General features: G+C 40.5%; 3 protein-coding genes across 3 annotated transcripts; all 3 read right to left on the reverse strand.

The window, feature by feature from the left end:
• Positions 1–575: 575 nt before the first annotated feature.
• On the reverse strand, positions 576–6,395 carry LOC116609740. The gene is made up of 5 exons (XM_048727107.1): positions 5,357–6,395; positions 4,489–4,545; positions 3,372–3,546; positions 2,972–3,102; positions 576–728 (listed from the first exon to the last, which is right to left on the reverse strand). Exons 1-5 carry the CDS (start codon positions 5,507–5,509, stop codon positions 624–626), a joined length of 621 nt encoding a protein of 206 aa, XP_048583064.1. The 5' UTR covers positions 5,510–6,395; the 3' UTR covers positions 576–623.
• Positions 6,396–7,149: 754 nt separating this feature from the next.
• LOC5502207 (uncharacterized protein DDB_G0284459) lies at positions 7,150–14,401 on the reverse strand. The gene is made up of 5 exons (XM_032370481.2): positions 14,172–14,401; positions 11,262–11,315; positions 10,351–10,522; positions 9,811–9,944; positions 7,150–9,279 (listed from the first exon to the last, which is right to left on the reverse strand). Exons 1-5 carry the CDS (start codon positions 14,316–14,318, stop codon positions 8,704–8,706), a joined length of 1,083 nt encoding a protein of 360 aa, XP_032226372.1. The 5' UTR covers positions 14,319–14,401; the 3' UTR covers positions 7,150–8,703.
• Positions 14,402–16,365: 1,964 nt separating this feature from the next.
• On the reverse strand, positions 16,366–21,894 carry LOC5502208. Its single transcript, XM_032370494.2, has 5 exons — positions 21,588–21,894; positions 20,778–20,834; positions 19,410–19,578; positions 18,619–18,764; positions 16,366–17,427 (listed from the first exon to the last, which is right to left on the reverse strand). Exons 1-5 carry the CDS (start codon positions 21,750–21,752, stop codon positions 17,353–17,355), a joined length of 612 nt encoding a protein of 203 aa, XP_032226385.2. The 5' UTR covers positions 21,753–21,894; the 3' UTR covers positions 16,366–17,352.
• Between the last annotated feature and the right edge of the window lie 255 nt (positions 21,895–22,149).

The raw sequence follows: 22,149 nt of genomic DNA on the forward strand, positions 1-22,149 counted from the left end.
ATATATGGAACAATTTGGGGGAGGGGAGGAGGAAAAAAAGTTTTAGAAATTTAAACAGGGGAGGTCCACGGACCTTCGGTTCCAAAATTTCGCTCTGAATTTTATCTTGTAAGCCTTCCCACGCCCCTCGCCGTAAACAGATCATGCCCGAAGATCCAGCATTCACCCCAAAGGTCACCCCGCGTAAGCACTCCGATTACCCTGATTCCAGAGCCTCGAAAGTCTTTCTGGAACCAAAGTACACTCCGATAAGGGTTGGGCACAAAACGTTTGCATCTTTTCCTTCAATGCTTCACAATCTTCACACGGAACTGAGTTGACCGTAAATCAACAGAACACGCTCAAACCCCATGATTTTTTATATCCTTTAATTCTGTGTAAGTGTTTTGCAATGTTACTGCGCCATAGGCATCTAGGGAATTGGCAATACATCATCAAAAGGTTGAAGTCGTATGTTTTATATCCGAGCAAAAGAAGTTCCAACGAGGGCTAATGAGTGAAGCTTCTGTCTTTACCACTTCAACCTTGTGTTGATTTGATTCCCTTTTCCTAAACTTGCATTTAGTTTTTCAACCTTTTAACCACAAAATGATGTCGTGCAGGACAACAGTTTTCTAGAGGTCCTACATCGTTGTCTTTGTTTGCTCGATCGAGGAGCAAGTCGTTTCTTCAATGGAATGTTTTGGCTTCTCATGCTCGTTTCCCCTCTCCTCGTAACTCTCATCATCCTGAAATCCATGAAATAGTGCCACTCGTTACGCATGAACTGGAGATCAAATAGTAGTTTGGGAATCACCTAGTTGTTTTAAGATCATAGCAGATTAAAGATCACCTAGTGGATTCGGGATCACCCAAAAGGTTAAGGATCACCTAGAGGGTTAAGGATCACCTAGAGGGTTGAGGATCACATAGAGGGTTAAGTATCACCTAGAGGGTTGAGGATCACCTAGAGGGTTAAGGATCACCTAGAGGGTTAAGGATCACCTAGAGGGTTAAAGATCACCTAGAGGGTTAAGGATCACCTAGAGGGTTAAAGATCACCTAGAGGTTTAAGGATCACCTAGAGGTTAAAGATCACCTAGAGGGTTAAGGATCACCTAGAGGGTTAAGGATCACCTAGAGGGTTGAGGATCACATAGAAGGTTAAGGATCACCTAGAGGGTTAAAGATCACCTAGGGGGTTAAGGATCACCTAGAGGGTTAAGGATCACGTAGAGGGTTAAAGATCACCTAGAGTGTTAAAGATCACCTAGAGGGTTAAGGATCACCTAAAGGGTTAAAGATCACCTAGAGGGTTGAGGATCACCTAGAGGGTTAAGGATCACCTAGAGGGTTGAGGATCACCTAGAGGGTTGAGGATTACCTAGAGGGTTGAGGATCACCTAGAGGGTTAAGGATCACCTAAAGGGTTGAGGATCACCTAGAGGGTTAAGGATCACCTAGAGGGTTGAGGATCACCTAGAGGGTTGAGGATCACCTAGAGGGTTGAGGATCACCTAGAGGGTTGAGGATCACCTAGAGGGTAAAGGATCACCTCGAGGGTTAAAGATCACCTAGAGGGTTGAGGATCACATAGAGGGTTGAGGATCACCTAGAGGGTTAAGGATCACCTAGAGGGTTGAGGATCACATAGAGGGTTAAGTATCACCTAGAGGGTTGAGGATCACCTAGAGGGTTAAAGATCACCTAGAGGGTTGAGGATCACCTAGAGGGTTAAAGATCACCTAGAGGGTTAAGGATCACCTAGAGGGTTAAAGATCACCTAGAGGGTTAAGGATCACCTAGAGGGTTAAAGATCACCTAGAGGGTTAAGGATCACCTAGAGGGTTAAGGATCACCTAGAGGGTTGAGGATCACATTGAGGTTTAAAGATCACATAGAGGGTTAAGGATCACCTAGAGGGTTAAGGATCACCTAGAGGGTTAAGGATCACGTAGAGGGTTAAAGATCACCTAGAGTGTTAAAGATCACCTAGAGGGTTAAGGATCACCTAAAGGGTTAAAGATCACCTAGAGGGTTGAGGATCACCTAGAGGGTTAAGGATCACCTAGAGGGTTGAGGATCACCTAGAGGGTTGAGGATCACCTAGAGGGTTGAGTATCACCTAGAGGGTTAAGGATCACCTAAAGGGTTGAGGATCACCTAGAGGGTTAAGGATCACCTAGAGGGTTGAGGATCACCTAGAGGGTTGAGGATCACCTAGAGGGTTGAGGATCACCTAGAGGGTTAAAGATCACCTAGAGGGTTGAGGATCACCTAGAGGGTTAAGGATCACCTAGAGGGTTGAGGATCACCTAGAGGGTTGAGGATCACCTTATACGGTTAAGGATCACCTAGAGGCTTGAGGATCATTTAGAGGGTTGTGGATCACCTAGAGGGTTAAAGATCACCTAGAGGGTTAATAAGGATCACCTAGAGGGTTGAGGATCACCTAGAGGGCTGAGGATCACCTTGAGGGTTGATGTTCACCTAGAGGGTTGAGGATTGTCTAGACTGTTGAGGATCACCTAAAGAGTAGGGGATCACCTTGAGGGTTGAGGATCACCTAGGGGGTTGGGAATCACCCTGAAGTTTGAGGATTACACCTAGAGGGTTGAGGATCACACCTAGAGGGATTAAACAAGGACCTGTGGCACTTTTGCCTGGTCTAAGTCGTCATTCCCGCACATGACACGGTCAAACGTGAACAGGGGCGGCCGAAGGGTCCCATAAGTGGGTGGGGGGTGTAATTTTGAAGGGGGCACCTGGGATTTAAAATAGGGATATAGTTTAAAAAAACAAATGGGGGGGTGGGGGATTGTAATTTCGAAGGGGGATGGATACCTGGGAATTGAAATAGGGATATAGTTTTAAAAAATGTAAAGTGGAAGGGGTGCAAGTATACCCCTGTCTCTCCCCGTTCGCCGCCCCGCATTGGTGAAGAGGACGAATTGGACCAGATCCTCCGCATTTTATACCTTCGTTTACTCACCTCCTTGTCGCAGCAGGCAGTCTGGCAGCCGAGCGTGGCCCCAATCAGCGCCACAATCACCCCGAATGAAGAGGCAACGCACAGAATCAAAAACCCAGTGTCGAACAGGCTCAATAGATCACAAGTGGCAACTGGAGAAAAGCACATAAAGCGTTACAGCTGAACCTACCGGTATTCAATTTCAAATCTTTCGTTTGTTATTCGGAAATGTTTTGTTTTAAAATATTGGGAACCCTGTGGTGCGCAAAGGGTCAAGGAGTACTGGATCATATGAAACTTGGTCTTTGTGCGTTCAAAAATTACGAAACAAAACTAAAATAATCCCCATGAGACAGCTGACAAGCTACTCAATCTAAACTTCATCTTTTTCGGATCTCTTTTTCAGACACCTCGTTCTTACCATCAATCGGTGGGCTTTGCCCGTCTTCTGTCGTACATCGGCATCGTCCGAGCGAGATCCTACAGTTGGTGGCGCTGCGAAGCCGCGACCATAGGTGATACGCGATACCTGCCGACACTGCCTGTACCGACATCGCCACTACGAGCAAAACATTGATAACCAGAAACGCCACCATCTGTACACAAAACAACAAGTTGGCATGGATTATGTAAGCCAGTGTGCCCGCCTGGTTTTGTTAAGTGTAAGTGGTATGATTCTTTAAATTTTTGGTGTCGGGCTCGATATTTTTTCACTCTTCACAGACCGACGCAGAGGCCGACAATCTATAAAATCTGCCCGACAAATCGCCGCGTTCAAATCCGAGTTTATAGAAGTTCTCACACACAAAAAAAACAATTATCTGAGAATACTGCATATCTAAACAGGTCACTGCTCACAGCTATCAATAATAGCCATTAGAGTCGTTTATGCATTGCAATCCTGAACTTAAGCTCAATAAAAATTACGATATCTAGGTTCCGCTATAAAAGGGAAAGCTCCTCCCACCCCCGGGCTCGAATTTGCAATTATAATCAGAACACTGCCACGCTAGCAGTCACAAATTATAAGTCTCCTGTAAAATTGCCTATCTCTGAGCCTCAGTCGGTTGGAAAAAACTGTCTTTGCACAGGTAACAAAACGGTTGTGTAGAGGTTGATTAGAGATTGGTAAATTAGTGATTTGCTGTCCACTCAAATTTCAAATTTTGCACTGTCGGTAGTCTAACGCAGCTGCATAAAATATTCTCGCGCTGTGATGAAAATAATCGTATTTTAGAGCACGCACATCTTATAGCATTATTTTACTATAAATAGGAACATTTTAGGTGGACAAGTCAAGGAATGATATTTAATTTGGTTTAGAAAATGACATTTGACCAGAGAGCAATATTGTTCTGACATGTCGACTCATTGATCAGTTGATGGCTGATTGATAACTGATTGTTCTTGAGCCCGGGGGTGGGAGGAGCCTTCCGTTTTATAGCGGAATCTCGTGTTTAACGAGATTGAGATGTGGACCGTTCTGGATCACCCCCATCATATAGAGCTAGCTAAATTAAGGAATTCCTGCGACTTACGATTGCCTTGAGTCTGAATTTCCAAAGAAGGATACCTAGTACGGCGGAGACGGCCATCTGTGGTGATAAAACATTTTGATTATCTCACAAAGAAGGAATAAACCAAAACCACATCATAGTCTCATAGTCATCATATCAAAAAGGACTTCTTACTTCGCTGTATTTAAATATAAACCCATTTTAGACTGACATATTTGCCAAAATAAACTCTGACTTACATGAGACACTACTAAGATCCATTCGATATGCTTTATTAAAAAAACAGATGCATGTTTTGCTCACATTGGGGGAGTGACATTGGAAGTATAGCATTACTTGACACCAAAAACTGGAAATCGACTCTGCCAAATTTTCTTCTTTAATGAGAAGGAGAAGAAGAAGAGGTCTGATTAAAGACGAAAATTTAGCAGAGTGGAATTCTAGTTTTTGGTGTATTGTATTCATTCTTCACGACTATTTCGGCTTTTTGTATTTATTCGTATCAATACTTGAGATATTGTCGTGAGCACGAACTAAACTGCTTTTTTGAAGCATTTCTGTTGACTGTTGTCATGGACACGAAATTTGATTAGTTTTGGAGGCAAGTTTCCGGCACGCAATTGTGAATTAGAGAAGAATAATATTGTATTATGAATTTCAAATGATTTTCGAAAAACAAGGCATTCGATTCTTTTTATTAGTATTATCAAAATTTTACTTTAATGACTAAATCGTTGAAGAAGAAAAAAATATCGAATAGAGATGTGGTCTATTGGGATAGCATGGATGACATCTTTGGCACTGAATAGGCTAGCTTACTACTTCATACAGAATGTTACAGATGCATGTAATACAAGACAAGATGTGGATTATTTGTTTCGGTACTCACCCCAAGCCCTGACCAGAGTCCGTCTCCTGACGTTGCATTGTATCCCAGGAGAACGAAGCCGCACACGCTGTCAATCAAAGCCAAGCTTCCACTAAACGCAGACAACATCGCTACCTTTTTAGTCACTCCGGGATTTACTTCTGTAGTCCACATTTCTTCGCGAATTCGACTGCGTCCTACTTTCTAACAAACCTTTTTATATTGCAAGTAACATCTGGCTTGAAAATAGCGAAGAAAAACAACTTGCTGTGCGTGTCAATTTATTCCTTCTAATTACTCAAGCTGGCTTGCTTAATATAAAACGTCTAAAGGCCCATTGCTTTTCTAGGCTTTGTATCGGGTCAACTCATATTTTCCCATACCTTTATGTATGAACAACAATTTGACGAACCAAAAAAAAAATATTAAATGATATTAAAAGGTCAGTGTCAAAAAGCTTTATTTATTTCGAATTCTTTACACGATTATAGATTGAATAATAATTATATTTTTGATTTTTTTGTACCGCAGAAAATAAATTTATATTGGATGCCGTAGTTTGAATAAAATATCTTTCAGTCTTTGTTTTTCCTAGGCATATAATGCGCCGTTGTTATTGCCGAAATGTTTTAGATAGAACTTTTAAATTTTGATTATCATTTTCTAATTCGTTAAAAAGCCTAGGTTATGGTGTCAGCTGCCTTGAACGCCTCCAGACACCGAGAAAACAAAAATAAACGAAAAATGAAGAAAAGCACAATCATTAGTAGAGAAATAAGCCGTATCCTTAGAGAAATGAAATGCGATAGATTCTTAGAATTTTTTTCTGGCATCGCAGAATTCAAATTTTTTCCGTTTTTTTTTTTAGTCATGAGAAAGATGTTCGGTGTAAGAAGCCATTCAATGCCTTGTCTTTATTCAGAATTTTCTCTCGTTTGACTAACGAGTCAATCTACCGTTTACAGCTTTTGTATATTCTTCTAGAATTAGCTGATCTAAGTTGACCAAAAAGTTTTGTAATATTTTCTTCGAGTCCAACTGTGCGATATTTACATTGAAAAAAATCGCCTGCCCAGATGTCTTGGAATTTATCCCACAAACAAGAAAAAACTCGTCTTTGCTGTGTTTGCTGTTCGATTTTTTTAGTGACGTTTTAGGTGATTGAAATTGAATAGTTGTTTGTTTGTTTGTTGTTGTTTTTTTGAAGAGGAGAACTAACCGGGGTTTGATTCATAATTTGCGACAAAAATTAGCATATTGACGGCTTTCGCGCGATGGTACGGGTTTTGGCACGTCATGCGGTCCTTAGAAACGCTTACGCATGCGCAACGAAAACAGTTTCGACCCATGGCAGAGGTCTCTTTTCCTTGCGAACTCCAGCCCAGCGAAATACAAAGAAAAGAGGCCTCTGCTAGCAGGGAAATCGCGCGTGTAAACAGGCTGCAAATTAGTGGCGATTTTCGATTTTTTTGTGTGTTTATTATCGATAGTGTAGTGCACATAAAAAACTCTCGAATCCATCTATGGGACCCTCTATTTTGATGACCGTGGAAAAATCCAAGATATTCGCGGTGAAAGACTGGGCTATTGCGGGAGTTTTCACGGAAAATAATGAATGACATATGCCACTAGAAGAGGGAAGCTAACCTTGAAGACCCCTCGTTAATCTTTGGGGTGCTTTAGGGTGCAAGTCAACAGGTTGGTCTATTAAGAAAAACACAAAACCAGTGCGCAAAGTAGACGTGCATCTGATAAACACAGCCTCCACTTTGCTCGGGCCGAGGTTCTTACGATAAGGATGACGAAACACTCAATTTTCTCTTGTTCTTACATTTTTATTGGAAAATTTCTACTGTTTCTAATGTTACTTATTTTTTTTTTACAAAATATAAATTGACTTGTGTATGAACCTAGCGCAAGTATTTCGACGTTTACAGTTTGATATCAATGAGTTGTAAATGCATACACAATCGTAGTAAACACGGCCAAAAAATGAATAATTTCTTATTGAAGGATCTTCAAATCCTATCCTTTACTTTCCATATGGTAACGCACTCCCCCTTAGCAAATAAAACTGATGAACTGCCACGAATATCTGGTTTATTACCGGCAATTTACATGGAACTGGAAAAGCGCAGAAATTTCAGCTCGAGAAAATATCAACGTTTACAGCTATTTTTCAGCTTAACTTTACAATATACTGTCCTATACACTATTGCCCTTAGTAGGTTATTTTTTCCATTTTATATTGAAATACAAACTTATGTGTGCAATTTCATAATAGCCAGATATCACTGTATGGTATCCTCTAGGGGGGGGGGGGGGGGGTGGGAAGGGGCAAAAGTGTATTAAACTTTTTCCCCAGAACATTATGATCATTGCTTCTCTAAGTCTCCCTTTACAGTATTTGCTGTACGTATTATTTTACAGTTACTTTCAAGCTGTCTAAAATCTTGACGGTAGTGATAAAAGTCTAAAACGTGCACAATTGTCGACGTAAAACAACTTAATTGTTGTTTAAGAAAAATATCTTGTAGACAGTTCCGAAAACTCTAAAATCCTTATTAAATAGGGATACTCATATTGTCCTTGTGTGACTTTTTGTAGGAAAACTACGGTTGTACTGGGTAGGACAATGATTGAAGGTGAGATGGAAACTCTCAGTGCAGTGATAATTACTATGTTATCACGTGTCGTCTACTGAACCAATAAGATCCCAGTATTCTGATCACATGTCTTGTGTTAAACCAATGAGGCATCGATATTTTGGACACGTGTCATGTGTAGAGCCAATGGCATCTCAAATTGTGGGCACGTGTCCTGAGCGAATGAAGCCGAGTATTCATCGACAATCGCGCTCTCATGGTTAGAACAATTATGCAACCGAATATTTCCAGTTTATGAAAACTTCCTAAATTTTACATTGTATAAAGTGACACGTAACACGTAAATAAAATCTTGCTTCAAACAAAATCGAAAGGAATGCTAACCACCCCTGGCTAAATAGCTACTGTCATTTCTCGAGATTAAAAACACTATGATTTAAAACCACTTACGAAACTGCCTAAATAGTAAATGATATAAAGTGACACATACACGTAAAAGTCCAAATAAAATTTTGCTAAATCTAGGATGAATGCTTAACTATTCTGGTGTACTAGATCCACTTGCCTGCAATGGCTTAGCCAAAGTGGCTTGCAAGATTATCGGCCCATTCCCTTCTCGTGAGTGTTTGTATGACCGTGTGGGATCCCTGAATAATAGTTTTCGGGCAATTTATTTATCTGTACCACGACGCTATTGGCTTGGATTCGGTGGCCAAACATTTATACATGTGACGAACAAGAACGCGCTTATAAATGATCGCGCTACAGGTATGTCTTGGTGTCGATTTCCTTGTCACTGTATGATGAATGTCTTGATCGTCTGTCATCCTCATAATAGCGGTTATCTCGGTCATGGTCGCGATCGCGGTAATAGTCGCGGTCATAGTCACGGTCGTAATCCCGATCGCGGTCATCATAATCACGATCACGGTCATCATAATAACGATCGCGGTCATCGTAATAACGATCGCGGTCATCGTAATAACGATCGCGGTCATCATAATCACGGTCTCGGTCATAGTCACGGTCGCGGTCCTGATCGCGGTAACGATCGCGGTCCATGTCGCGGTCATAATTACGGTCCCTTTCGTTATCGTAGTCTCGTCTATTCTTATCATCGTACGAATCGCGTCGGTCGGCGCGACCGTCCCGTTGATCGTAAGTGTCTTTGTCGTAATCCCTTTTGTCGTTGTGGTTGTCGTAGCGATCGATGTACTTGTCTTTCGAGCCTTTCTTTTCCAAATCGTCGTCCAATTTGTATTTGATTGGTTCCTTCGGATTTAGACGCGTCAGCGTCTCGGCTGATGCTTTTTGCTGTCTTTTCAATGTAGTCGGAACCTAATAGCAAGGAGAGGAAAAAACTCCTATCAAATAAAATTTGGATAAAAGATTTGAAAAGAATCTAGGACTACCATTTCTAAATAGAATATAGAGATAATAGAAAGGCTATATGAATCCCTCGTCTGCTCGGATAAGGACTTTAGCAAGTATGCACACCAGCCAACACCCTTGATTGAAATACATGGCCCGTTCCTTATCGCTCTAGAGGGTGGTCAGTTGGTCGAAGCGTGTGAAGTCCAGGTTAGTATATCAACAAAAGAAATGACGGAATGACGCTTGTCTTTAGGAGCAGACAACAATAAATCGAACCACACTTTCAAATATTTTGGCTTAAAAATGTATAAATGCATTTATAAATGTTTAAGCTCATATTGATGGAAAGCCTCGAAGGGCAAATTATGGGCTCAATCTCGGTAGTAAGTGTTAACCGAGTGAATGCTGAATTCTTCCAACATGCAGAAAACGTCGAGTCGAAAAAATGATAGAGCAGAGGAGCACTATCTCCGTGTCTAAGATGACGTCACTTACCGACTGAGGCACCGTGCTGAGACCAATGCATCCTACGATGGCTCCGGCGAGGCACAGAATGGCTCCGAGGACAGACATAACCGTCATAGCGATAAGAATCATGTTGATAGAAGGAATCCAATCACACGTCGTCACTGCAAAAAAGGCAGCACAAGTATGTTTGTATTTTACTTAAGAATGCATCTTCCCCCAACCCACCCTCAAAACAGGAAACAAGAAAGAAATGAAAAAGGGAGCGCGCGGGCGTGCCTATATATATGCGAGCCCCAGTATTTTTTTATTGGTAGAAAATGGGGCTGACGCTTTATCGACATCACATAAAAGCCAAGAGATTCTTGTAAAAGCTTAAAATGTTCCGTTGGACAAGAACCAAAAAAGAAGCAAAAGTATCCTATGGAAATACTATGAGCGGTCAATACTCATCTAAGCTCCACCCCAAACAAACAAACAAACCAAACAAACACACAGTGGTGTTTAAGTGAGTGGTGCAATATGACATCTCGTCCGAATGGTACATAGGTTATCCAACACTGTTCTTACTGTCTTTAATTCTGACGCTCTCCATTCCTTGGCACTGACAAAAGCCGCCCGAGACACTGCACTTTCTTGGGCCTATAAACTGTCTCCATATGTTATACTCCGTGCCTGCAATCACGGCCTGCACGCCCGCCACAATAGCGATGATAATGGCGAACACTACGTACGAGTGGAACTGTGAAAAAATAAAAGCCGTTAGCTGAGAAGCTTTGTGTTCACCCTTAGTGCCAGAGACGTTATCCAAAGCTTAAAAAATAGGTTGAGCCGTAAGTCGTACATCATACGGCTCGCATTGTCGGCAAGTCGTACATGATACGGCTCGCACTTTCGTCGGCAAGTCGTACATGATACGGCTCGCACTTTCGTCGGCAAGTCGTACATGATACGGCTCGCATTGTCGGCAAGTCGTACATCATACGGCTCGCATTGTCGGCAAGCCGTACATCATACGGCTCGAACTTTCGTCGGCATCCTTCGTCGCACTTTCGGGTTTTCGACGGTGCGAGCTTCACATGGCAAGTACCAATTTTAATAACTAGATAAATAAATGCATAAATAAAATCCCCTCCGCCCCCTTCGGGGGTGGTCAGATTTTAATCAGAAAACTCTCCCACCCTAGAAAAATTAGCCCCACTCATTCTGATTTCGCACCCCCCAAAGAAAAATCCTGGGTACGGGATTGGTGTAACTCAGATGTAGCTAGTTAGTGCTGGAAGATATCTTTACACACTTTGTGAAGACCTTGTAACAGCAAACAAGTAAACCGGTAGCTCCACCAACAAAGGTCATTATTGTCGATGAAAGGGACGGAGAAATCAACAAACAGAAAAAAACAATTGTTACACGAGAATCTCTGTTTATGTGTCTTTTGCGGCCGAAGAAAGTGCAAAATGCTGTGATGTTTTCCCACTTACCGCACATTTCTTTCTTGACATCGCAGAGATTCCCAGGGCCCCAACAAACATCAGCTAGAAAAGGAAACGTTATGGTTAGTGATTGGTAATTGATTGCACTTTCATAGTCACTAAGCAAAAGCAACAATTTTTTACCAGGGCCGGGTTCCTAGAAAGCAGGTGAACGATAACCCAGGGATAAATGCCCTTTTTTATACAATCAAATGTCAAGATAGCCATTTTATTCCTGGGTTAGCGCTAGGAACCAACTAACATGCCGTGGTGAATTACCTGTAAAAAGGACACGTTTTGATATAGCACTTCTTGAATCGGCAATTAATAAGGGCCCATAAAATGCCGGGCTGTAGCAGGGGGTGTGACAATGGGGGTATGCCCCCCCCCCAATATTTAAAAAAATGAAAGGAAATGACCAGTAAGGGCGTGGTTGTGCCCCCCAATATTTTCCTAATGTTTCTGTATTGTCCCCCCCCCCCTCCCATATTTCGAGGCCCGCAAGGGCCTTGACATGGTATACGTCTATTTCAATAAACGTTGTCAGTGCAAATGGCGAATGACAATTGGCAAATGGCAGTTCTAAGACCAATAACTGCTTATGGGTATAATTTTTTGTAAGAATAATGATGATAAGTAATATAATCGCAGAAATTATCCGCATGTTTCTACAGTCAGTAGAAATTTGATTAGTTCCATGGCATTTTTTGATAGAACTACCATTTGACAATCGCCATTTGCACTGACAACGTTATTTGAAATAGGGGTATCTAAAGTTGGATATTATGATTATCGTCAAACAGGCACCACAATGTTTTGTGAAATTTGAAGCGGCATCAAAAAGGACCATCCTTTAAGGATATTTCGGCTTAGGCTCAACGGTCTTCCAATGCATTTCGCTTAAAAATAATTTCTAGAAGCCTGGTCGCAAGTCGTTCTTACACGGTTTTTGTTTTTAAACTCATAGGGATCACAAAAACAAGTCACTCCATTGCTCCCCATTGTGACGACTAGAGAAACTTTCGTGAAGATGCGGAACTTTTGCTAATATTGGGTAACAGTATAAAAAGCAAGTGTCGTGACCAGAGATCGGTCCGTTGTTTCCGGTCTAATACTCAATCTCAATAAAGATCATTACCATAGTATATTTGTTTCCACCAAGTGGGTAGGTCTCTTAAAACGTTTTTGCGTTTGACGATAGTGTATAGTGCGTGGTATGGCAATAGTAATTTTTTTAAGCTTATATCCTAGAAAACTATGTCCTTAGAAGCGTTCCCTTCAGACGTGACACTGAATCGAAATCGATTGAAATTGAAAATTTATAACAGCACATAGAAATCATATGAGTTACGTGACTCGTATTCGATTAGTACACATCATAACCGAAGCATGAAAACACCGGTATTATATCTGCTTACGTTTTGAGGTTCCGAAGCAAACGAAAATAAAAGTTTCCATCAAAATGATGGAAGATTCTGGCTACTGCTTAAAAATTTTCTAAGAGCACAAAAGCATTTAACCTATAACGTATACTAGACCTTATAACGGGGAAGCATTTCCAAAAACCAAATGTGTGACGGACAAACAGAGTCTTAATGCCAAACCATACACAAGCAGTTATCTTTAGAATACATTCACAATTCAAGTAAGTGATCTACCTATTTGACAATTGAAGGCATGCTATCTTAAACATTTGCTGTGACTTCCATAGGGCGTGTACTTTTGAAAGCCGTTAGAAAGTCACGGCACGCTTCGCAAGCGCTCCCTTTTACTAGCGATAAATATATTCCCCCCTTATACATTGAATTCAGAGCACAATTATATTTTTGACATTTCCTAAAGCCATGCAATAAAACGTCGAAACATTTGCACCGTAGAGTATCTTATAGTCCTGTCCCAAAACGATGGATTCTCCAAGATAATTTAGTCACTTTCATATAACAGCTCGAATATTACGTAATAAAAAGAGAATGTTGGTTATAAAAACAAATGAATAAAGCTGTATGAGTCATCGCGTAGAATCCTCAAACTTAGACTCCCACAAAATACTGCATAAGATTATGCTTTGTCCTTCCTATCAATTAAGTTATAATTGTTCCTTGAAGTTGCCTACATTTAGAAGCTCACACAAGCCTTGACTTTTGGCATGTAATTACGATATATGTGCACCTAGGGCATAAATTATATAACAGTTCCTTGAGAATCGCTTTGAGCGCATTTAACGCAATTTGATAACGTATTTTGGCAAAGCACGAATTTTTGCATAACTTTTTAATACACCCAATGCCTCGAGACAGGCGTCTTCGCAAACCAACGTTGCGTGCATGTTTTAAAAATCATGTCTTATTGTTTTCACTGCAAATGATTATTCAGCACAAGCGACGTGCATTCCATTTCCTAAAAATCGAGGAACACAAACAAATGCTTGAAAATTCTATATGGCGCAGTGCTACACTTGTCTTTTTGTTTACAATTCTTTAAGGACTCATGTTTTGCATTTGTTATTTAGCGTTCTAAGTTATCGTAACTGAATTATTTTAGACGCTTCAATGCGTTCGAGGAACTCAGTCAATTCTAAAGTATAAACGAAACTTGCTTATTCGTCTTTTACTAAAGACTCGAAGCCAGTGCAAGTTTTTTTTCGTAAAAAAAATGAGTAAACTTCCGTTAACCGAGCGACCTACTAGCATAACGTTCTACGCATAAGCACTTTTGAGTATGCATTTTAAACGAACTTGTTTTTAACTTGTAGTTTGATTTTGATAGTTTACATAACGGTCTCTTCATCACGCTTAGACTATAGTTGATAGCAAACTCGATTAAATCCGCTTGCTATCAAGTTGAACTGTGTACATAGAGCGCGTCATATGTCATTCAGCATAGCGAGCAAACAGGTCCGTTGATAGCATCTCGACTTACCGGGATTCCAGACCAAATTCCATATCCATAATACCCTCCATGCCAGAGCCAGACGCTACCGCACACTGTCACCGCTATGCCGCATGCCAAGATAAGGAGCCCAAATATTAAGGCGTATCTGGTGGAGCTCCCTTGTATTTGTGACATAGTCGTTTTCTCGTTGACGATGTCGCTTCTTACGATCTACACTCACTATACCGTCGCTTTTTCCGCACGAACACATTCACTCGGCGCGGTTACTCAAGCGCGAAGCCTTTTGTTTGAATTGGCCAATCAGCTTCAAGAACGAACCTGATAAAATGCTGTTTCTAATATCAACCACAGGAGGGAAGTAGTTCAAAACAAAAGAATATTGGCATATACATATAAGTTGCATTTTATGAACAAGAAAATGCAAATTGGATAACGATGTCGCAAAGATGAAATTCAGGTGCATGAGAAGGTGAACTAAAATAAGTATTCCTAAAATACTCTGTCCGAGTAGGAGCGGAAGGGAGGGGGGGGGGGGGGAGTGGGGGTATTTAGGAGGGTTGTGGCTCCGAAAAAAAATTGGGCCCTCTTAGTTGGGTTCAGGGGGAGTGGCTCTTTCTAATTAATATTTCACCGCAATGGTTTCACTGCGCGACTTGTACAACGTTTGGCTAGTTTAGGGGGGAGTTGTGTAATATATCAAAACTTAAGTTTTTATATAAATGGTGTTTATCTATATTGTTGTCTGAAATAAGGCATTTGGATTTTCATTTGCAAATGGTAGCGCATCTGAAGAAAATGTGAAAGACGATGTCAACAATGTCACATGTGAGACCACCTGAAGAAAGGACAAACGATGCTTTTAATTGTCACACCCCCTGCTACTTTTAAATGTTTTTTGCTTGAAATTCATCTTGGAATTCACTCACCGATGATGAATTTCTCGGCTTGTCTCCGGTGTAACAGCCACAGCTGACGTCATCATTCTCTCATTCCAATTCTCTGATTTCAATGGTTTCCATGGTCCCTGAATTGCCTGCGGCATCTCTAGTTTACTCTGGTTTCTCTGGTTCACTAGTTCTTATAGTTTCTCTGGTTCACTCTGGTTCCTCTCTGGTTCCTCTGGTTTTTCTGGTTTCCCTAGTTTCTCTGGTTCACTATGGTTCCTCTCTGGTTCCTCTGGTTTTTCTGGTTTCCCTAGTTTCTCTGGTTCACTATGGTTCCTCTGGTTCCAATAGTTTCTCTGGTTTCTATCTGGTTCCTCTGTTTTTTCTGGTTTCCCTGGTTCCACTGGTTTCTTTGGTTCCTCTGGTTCTTCTGGTTTCTCTGGTTCCTCTCGTGTTCCTGTGGTTTCTGTGGTTCTTCAGGTTTCTTTAGTTCGCTTGGTTCCTCTGGTTTTTCATGTCTGTCTCTTGTTGCGAATTGTCACAGTAAAAAAACTATTCGTTGGTGCAATCAAATGAGAAATGCGTTTAGAATTTTAAAAAAATCATCGTTTCTCGCGGACAATGATTGAATAAATCCGCACTAGTTTTTGTAACCAATCAGGATTCATAGGTATGGCATATATTTATTTTATAAAAGATATTACGAACCGAGCAGTACAAAGGCCTCTATGAGCTAGATTGACAGATCTGATTTCTTGCTTGAAGCAGTTTTCCTTTTGCTCTCCACTAGACACGCGCGTGCCTTGCTATACATATCAAAGACTGCATTTTACGTTTCTTTTTCGTTATGTGTAAGTTGCGTTACAATCACCTAAATGTATCAGAAAAGTATACGGATTCAAAGGAAAACGCGTCAAGTATACGGGGCCCTTAATCAATGCACAGGACACGAGAGGAACCAAAGAAACCAGAAGAACCAGACAAACTAGAGGAACCAAAGAGAAACAGAGAGAAACCAGAGGAACCAGAGTTAACCACAGAAACCAAAGAGAAACAGACAGAAACCAGATAGAAACCAGAGGAACCAGCGTGAACCACAGGAACTATAGAACCAGAGAAGCTATAGGAACCAGAGAAATTATAAGAACTAGAGAAAACAAAGAAACCAGAGAAACTATAAGAACCAGAGAAACCAGAGTGAACTAGAGATGCCGCAGGCACCTCAGGGACCATGGAAACCATTGGAATCAGAGAATGTGGAATGAGAGAATGACGTCAGCTGTAGCTATTACACCGGAGACAAGTCAATTTCTCTAAAAAATGATAAAAAAACACGCTACAGAATTCACCTTGTTTTAATACATACCTCCCCTAGATTCAAAAGAATGCATTCTTTAACAGTTAGTTCTTTAACATCAAAAAAGGCAATACGATGATCTGTAAGGTCTTATTGAATTTCCCATAAAATAGCTTCTTTGTAACAAATTTTTATCACAGCAAGAAAAATACAAGGTAAGTTTAATTTATTTTGCTTTTCTTTTCTTTTCATTCAACTGCACAGAGAAAGAAAAACCTCGCTCGCATGCAAATTTAATGTCATTAAAATGAAAGCTTTGCCTTCCGGGATATCCATGACCGGCCGGTGATTAACCACAGTACTGACAGACTTCTTTCAGTAACTAGCGCTTTACTGCCCTTTTCAAAAATGTCCTTTAAATAGACAGGAAAACTAGAGCAAACACGATTTTTTAAGGTATTGCTGTATGGATGCTATATCCGAAAATGTCATCTTTAGCGCTATCTGAATGATATGAAAAACACTATATGTGTTCTTTCTTTTATAAAACTGACGTTTTATAAAAAGAATATGCAACAACAAACTCCATTTAATGTCATCAGATTGGATGGGTAACAGCTTTACCTCCCTAACCTAATCAGCCTGCTGTGATAGAATAGGTTCCTATTTAAAAGACTACTGAAATGATTTGTCAGAATTCTGATTTACGGTTGACAACAAAAGAAAAAAGATACTCTTTATAAATGTTTGGTGCATTGCATACTGTAGTTAAATGCAACATGGGCTTATAGGTTGTATTCAGTATTGATTGTTATAATAACTGTTATTGTTCGTTGTATATAAAAAAAATAAGAACCAATTAAGAACCTTTAGAGCCAAATTTGTCAAAAAGTACCCAAATTTATAAGAACCTTTTCTGCCTGATCTTGCAAATTCTAAGTTCTTATACGCGGGTGTTAACAGAAATTTTTAAGTTGGTTTGCATACATCTAGAGGGCCGCTGTAACTTGATTTCCCCGTACGTCAATCAAAGAGAGTCGTTCACTTGCTTGTCGTAGCCTTTGCTTTTAGGAGGCAAAGCGGACGCTTGATTCTTCTTGCGCTGGAAATAAATTGAGGTTGCGAGACTCTATGAGAACACGTCGAGGAAAAAGGATGATTCATGGAATATCGTACATGTCAAGAAAGGATGATTTATGGAATATCGTACATGTCAAGGAAGAAGGATGATTCATGGAATATCGTACATGTCAAGAAAGGATGATTTATGGAATATCGTACATGTCAATGAAGGGTTCATGAAATATCGTACACTATGTCAAGAAAGGAGGATGATTCGTGGAATATCGTACATATCAAAGAAGAAGGATGATTCACGGAATATCGTACATGTCAGGGAAGAAGGATGATTCATGGAATATCGTACATGTAAATAAAGGGTTCATGGAATATCGTACACTATGTCAAGAAAGGAGGATGATTCATGGAATATCGTACATGTCAGGGAAGAAGGAAGATTTATGGAATATCGTTCACGTCAAGGAAGGAGGATGATTCATGGAATATCGTACATATCAAGGAAGAAGGATGATTCATTGAATATCGAACACTTCAAGGAAGAAGGATGATTCATGGAATATCTTACATGTCAGGGAAGAAGGAAGATTTATGGAATATCGTACATGTCAAGGAAGGAGGATGATTCGTGAAATATTGTACACGTCAAAGAAGGAGAATGATTCGTAGAATATTGTACACGTCAAGGAAGGAGGATGATTCATAGAATATCGTACGTGTCAGGGAAGATGGATGATTCATGGAATATCGTACATGTCAGGGAAGAAGGATGATTCATGGAATATCGTACATGTCAAGGAAGGAGGATGATTCGTGGAATATTGTACACGTCAAAGTAGGAGGATGATTCGTAGAATATTGTACACGTCAAGGAAGGAGGATGATTCATGGAATATCGTACATGTCAGGGAAGAAGGATGATTCATGGAATATAGTACATGTCAGGGAAGAAGGATGATTCATGGAATATAGTACATGTCAAGGAAGGAGGATGATTCGTGAAATATTGTACACGTCAAAGAAGAAGGATGATTCATGGAATATCGTACACGTCAAGAAAGGATGATGATCCATGGAATATTGTACACGTCAAGGAAGGAGGATGATTCGTGGAATATTGTACATGTCAAGAAAGGAGGATGATACATGAAATATTGTACACGTCAAGGAAGTAGGATGGTTTAACCGTGAATCGTGGCATGGAAATCCTACTCACCCTTTCAGTGTTGCAAGAGATGATAAGTGCCATCAAAGCGCACAACAAGATGATGCAGATTGCGATGATGGAGATGATCATCACCGCCAGGAGATGAGGCTTGTAGGGATCATAGTTCACTGCGACATCCGGGCATTGGGAGGAGGCTAAAAAGACAAAACATGAGTCTCATGCAAACATAAAGCTTGAGTGTGTTGTTCTTGATAAGAGGTCCCGAATTCGATTTGATTATATTCTGGTTAATTTATGTTAATTCTGACGCGTTCAGTGGTGTTAGTGATAAGACCAATAATCACCAGATTGTGTGAGGATACCATCATCATTATCAACATCATTATCATAATCATAATCACCACCATCATCATCATCATCAAAATTTTATAACCTTCATCAATATCATTATCCCCCTCTCACAATCGCCTTTATTATCATCAGCTTTTATATTACTTCAGCGTGATAATGTAAATATGACAATAAATATAACAAAAGTAAAACTCAAGTTCCACAGTGGAGGTCCCATAAACGGGACTCGTATAAAAGGGTTACTTGTTCCTTCTTGTAATTCTTATCTTGCATATAAGGTATTTCGTATATAACGGGCAATTTCGAAGGTCCAAACATGTCCTGTTTATGTGGATTCTATAGTAGAGTTAAGTGTTAAAAGAGACTTTTAGTCCTGTTTATGTGGGTTCTACAGTAGAGTTATGTGCTGTAGAGTTATGTGTTACAAGAGAGTTTTAGCCCTGTTTATGTGGGTTCTATAGTAGAGTTATGTGTTACAAGAGACTTACTTAGCCTCAGCTTGCCCAAATGAGCGTCGTCGCATTCACACGTCAATCCGCTGTTAACGCACTTGCCGTCCTTCAGTAAGGCTAGCACGTGGTAGGTGAAGGCCGTGATCCCAAGTTGAGCAAGAGAAATCATAAAGCAGAAGATGGCCACTCCGATGTACAGGGACAGCTGGAATAACAAGATCAGCAAGATACTGTGAGCATGTGGAGGGTGCTATACTAAGAAACAGTTGACTTCTGTACACTATTGACTACTGCACAAGGTGGACAAAGACATCTGCGACAAGATCATAAGCAGCGTGAGAATGTACGAGGGTGTTATTGAAGTACAAAGACATCTGCGACAAGATCATAAACAGCGTGAGAATGTACGAGGGTGTTATTTGAAGTACAGAGACATCTGTCACAAGATCATAAGCAGCGTTAGAATGTACGAGGGTGTTATTGAAGTACAGAGACATCTGCGACAAGATCATAAGCAGCGTTAGAATGTACGAGGGTGTTATTTGAAGTACAGAGACATCTGCGACAAGATCATAAGCAGCGTTAGAATGTACGAGAGTGTTATTTGAAGTACAGAGACATCTGCGACAAGATCATAAGCAGCGTTAGAATGTACGAGGGTGTTATTTGAAGTACAGAGACATCTGCGACAAGATCATAAGCAGCGTTAGAATGTACGAGGGTGTTATTTGAAGTACAGAGACATCTGCGACAAGATCATAAGCAGCGTTAGAATGTACGAGGGTGTTATTTGAAGTACAGAGACATCTGCGACAAGATCATAAGCAGCGTTAGAATGTACGAGGGTGTTATTTGAAGTACAGAGACATCTGCGACAAGATCATAAGCAGCGTGAGAATGTACGAGGGTGTTCTTGAAGTACAGAGACATCTGCGACAAGATCATAAGCAGCGTGAGAATGTACGAGGGTGTTATTGAAGTGCAGAGACATCTGCGACAAGATCATAAGCAGCGTGAGAATGTGCGAGTGTGTTATTGAAGTGCAGAGACATCTGCGACAAGATCATAAGCAACGTGAGAATGTGCGAGTGTGTTATTGAAGTGCAGAGACATCTGCGACAAGATCATAAGCAACGTGAGAATGTGCGAGGGTGTTATTGAAAAGAAAGTGACCTTCGTTACATAAAGATAGCTGCGATATATTTATGTTAATGGAGAGCAAGTGAGCAAGAAGAGCAAATGACAACAACGAGACAGATGCAATAACAAAATAAGCAAGATAAAAACGAGACAGTTGTGCCGTACATCATAAGCATTGTAAGAAAAAGAATGCGATAAAAGATGACTGTTGTTCGGTACAGGGAATATATGCAAAGGCAAACCTTAGAGGTGTACAACACTGACCGCTGCTTTGTGCTTGGTTCCACACACCATCAGGCCTGCTATCCCACTTGCAATCATCTAGCAAAAAAAAAAAAGAAAACTGATTATGCAGTGGTGGATCCAGGGGATGGGGGAGAGTGAACTGAGACCGTAACAGAAATAAACCATAATGGGCAGTTAAAATTCACACGCTCGACTCCCGCTATGCTTTATATTATATGTCTTAAGTACAAAGATGATGGTTCTCACCAATTACTATACATTGGTTTCAGACTTTGAATAACACTAGCAACAACGACGACGACTGAATGGCGAACTAAGTCATTTAACTCGTCATGGCCAATAATGCGTCCAAGGCCCGTATTAGATGAAGTAATAGAAGCATTAAAACTTCTTTCTGGAGTTGTCAGGATGCTTTGTTCATCTCTATTATAAAAACGGGCAATCACATTACATCTGCATCCAATAAACCCTGTGCCAAAAACTGTGCTGTCGTGACTGTCTATTTCTGTCTATCAGAACAATAGAGTGTGTTATCATCATATGGGCCACTGATGATGTCACGGCTCGCTAAATAGGCTTCATGCTGCATACATTTGCTTGGAACATGAAATCCTTGAACGCAATTAGACAAATTATGAATCTGAATTTATAAAACATTTTGAATCTGAAGACGTTCGTCAGTAATTGTCTATTTTGGGTGTTTCTTAAGTAAACATTTTTTGGCTTTAAGTATGAATTTGTGAAATTACCATATTTTCCCTGAGGGAATGGCTCAGGATTTCTTATCAATATTTCAGTTTCAATATTAAGAAAATGTGTAATACTTACCACAGCGCCAGACCATAATCCCATTCCACCCGACAATGGCACGATGTTCGATTTTTCTTCCTCGAAGAATAGAGACCCAGCTGCAATGTTTCCCACGCCACAGAGAAACAGCAGTACGCTACAAATTGTGACGACTACGATGCCACTTTTCGGTATGGCTCCCATGACTGAACCTAGTTAATTCACCCGGATCAAGCAAGGTTTATAAAGCTCTTTATGATTTAACAACTTCGAGAAAATGAAAACTTTGCCGCTGCTTTCTTGAAGGTGTTTCTCGTGCGAAACCGAAACTGTCTTTTAGATTTGTCCAAGGGTAATTAGGCACTGAGAATCGTCATAAATTGAAATGCTTGAAGGAATCTGTAGTATTTGAACGATATTGCGCCTCTAGGCCGGTGCTTGAATATTCTAGCCTCGGTCATTCGCTGGCTTTGAACATTCTAGAGAAGTATTTGTTGTTATCAATTGAAAAAGAGCGTTTTATTATCCTTAGAACAATCCTGATCAGAGAATCGCGTATATATATTTGTGTCCGTCATAATCTCAAGTATCCTTTGAGTTT

Source organism: Nematostella vectensis, chromosome 4 (genome assembly GCF_932526225.1).
Source record: "Nematostella vectensis chromosome 4, jaNemVect1.1, whole genome shotgun sequence".
NCBI classification, from domain to species: Eukaryota; Metazoa; Cnidaria; class Anthozoa; order Actiniaria; family Edwardsiidae; genus Nematostella; species Nematostella vectensis.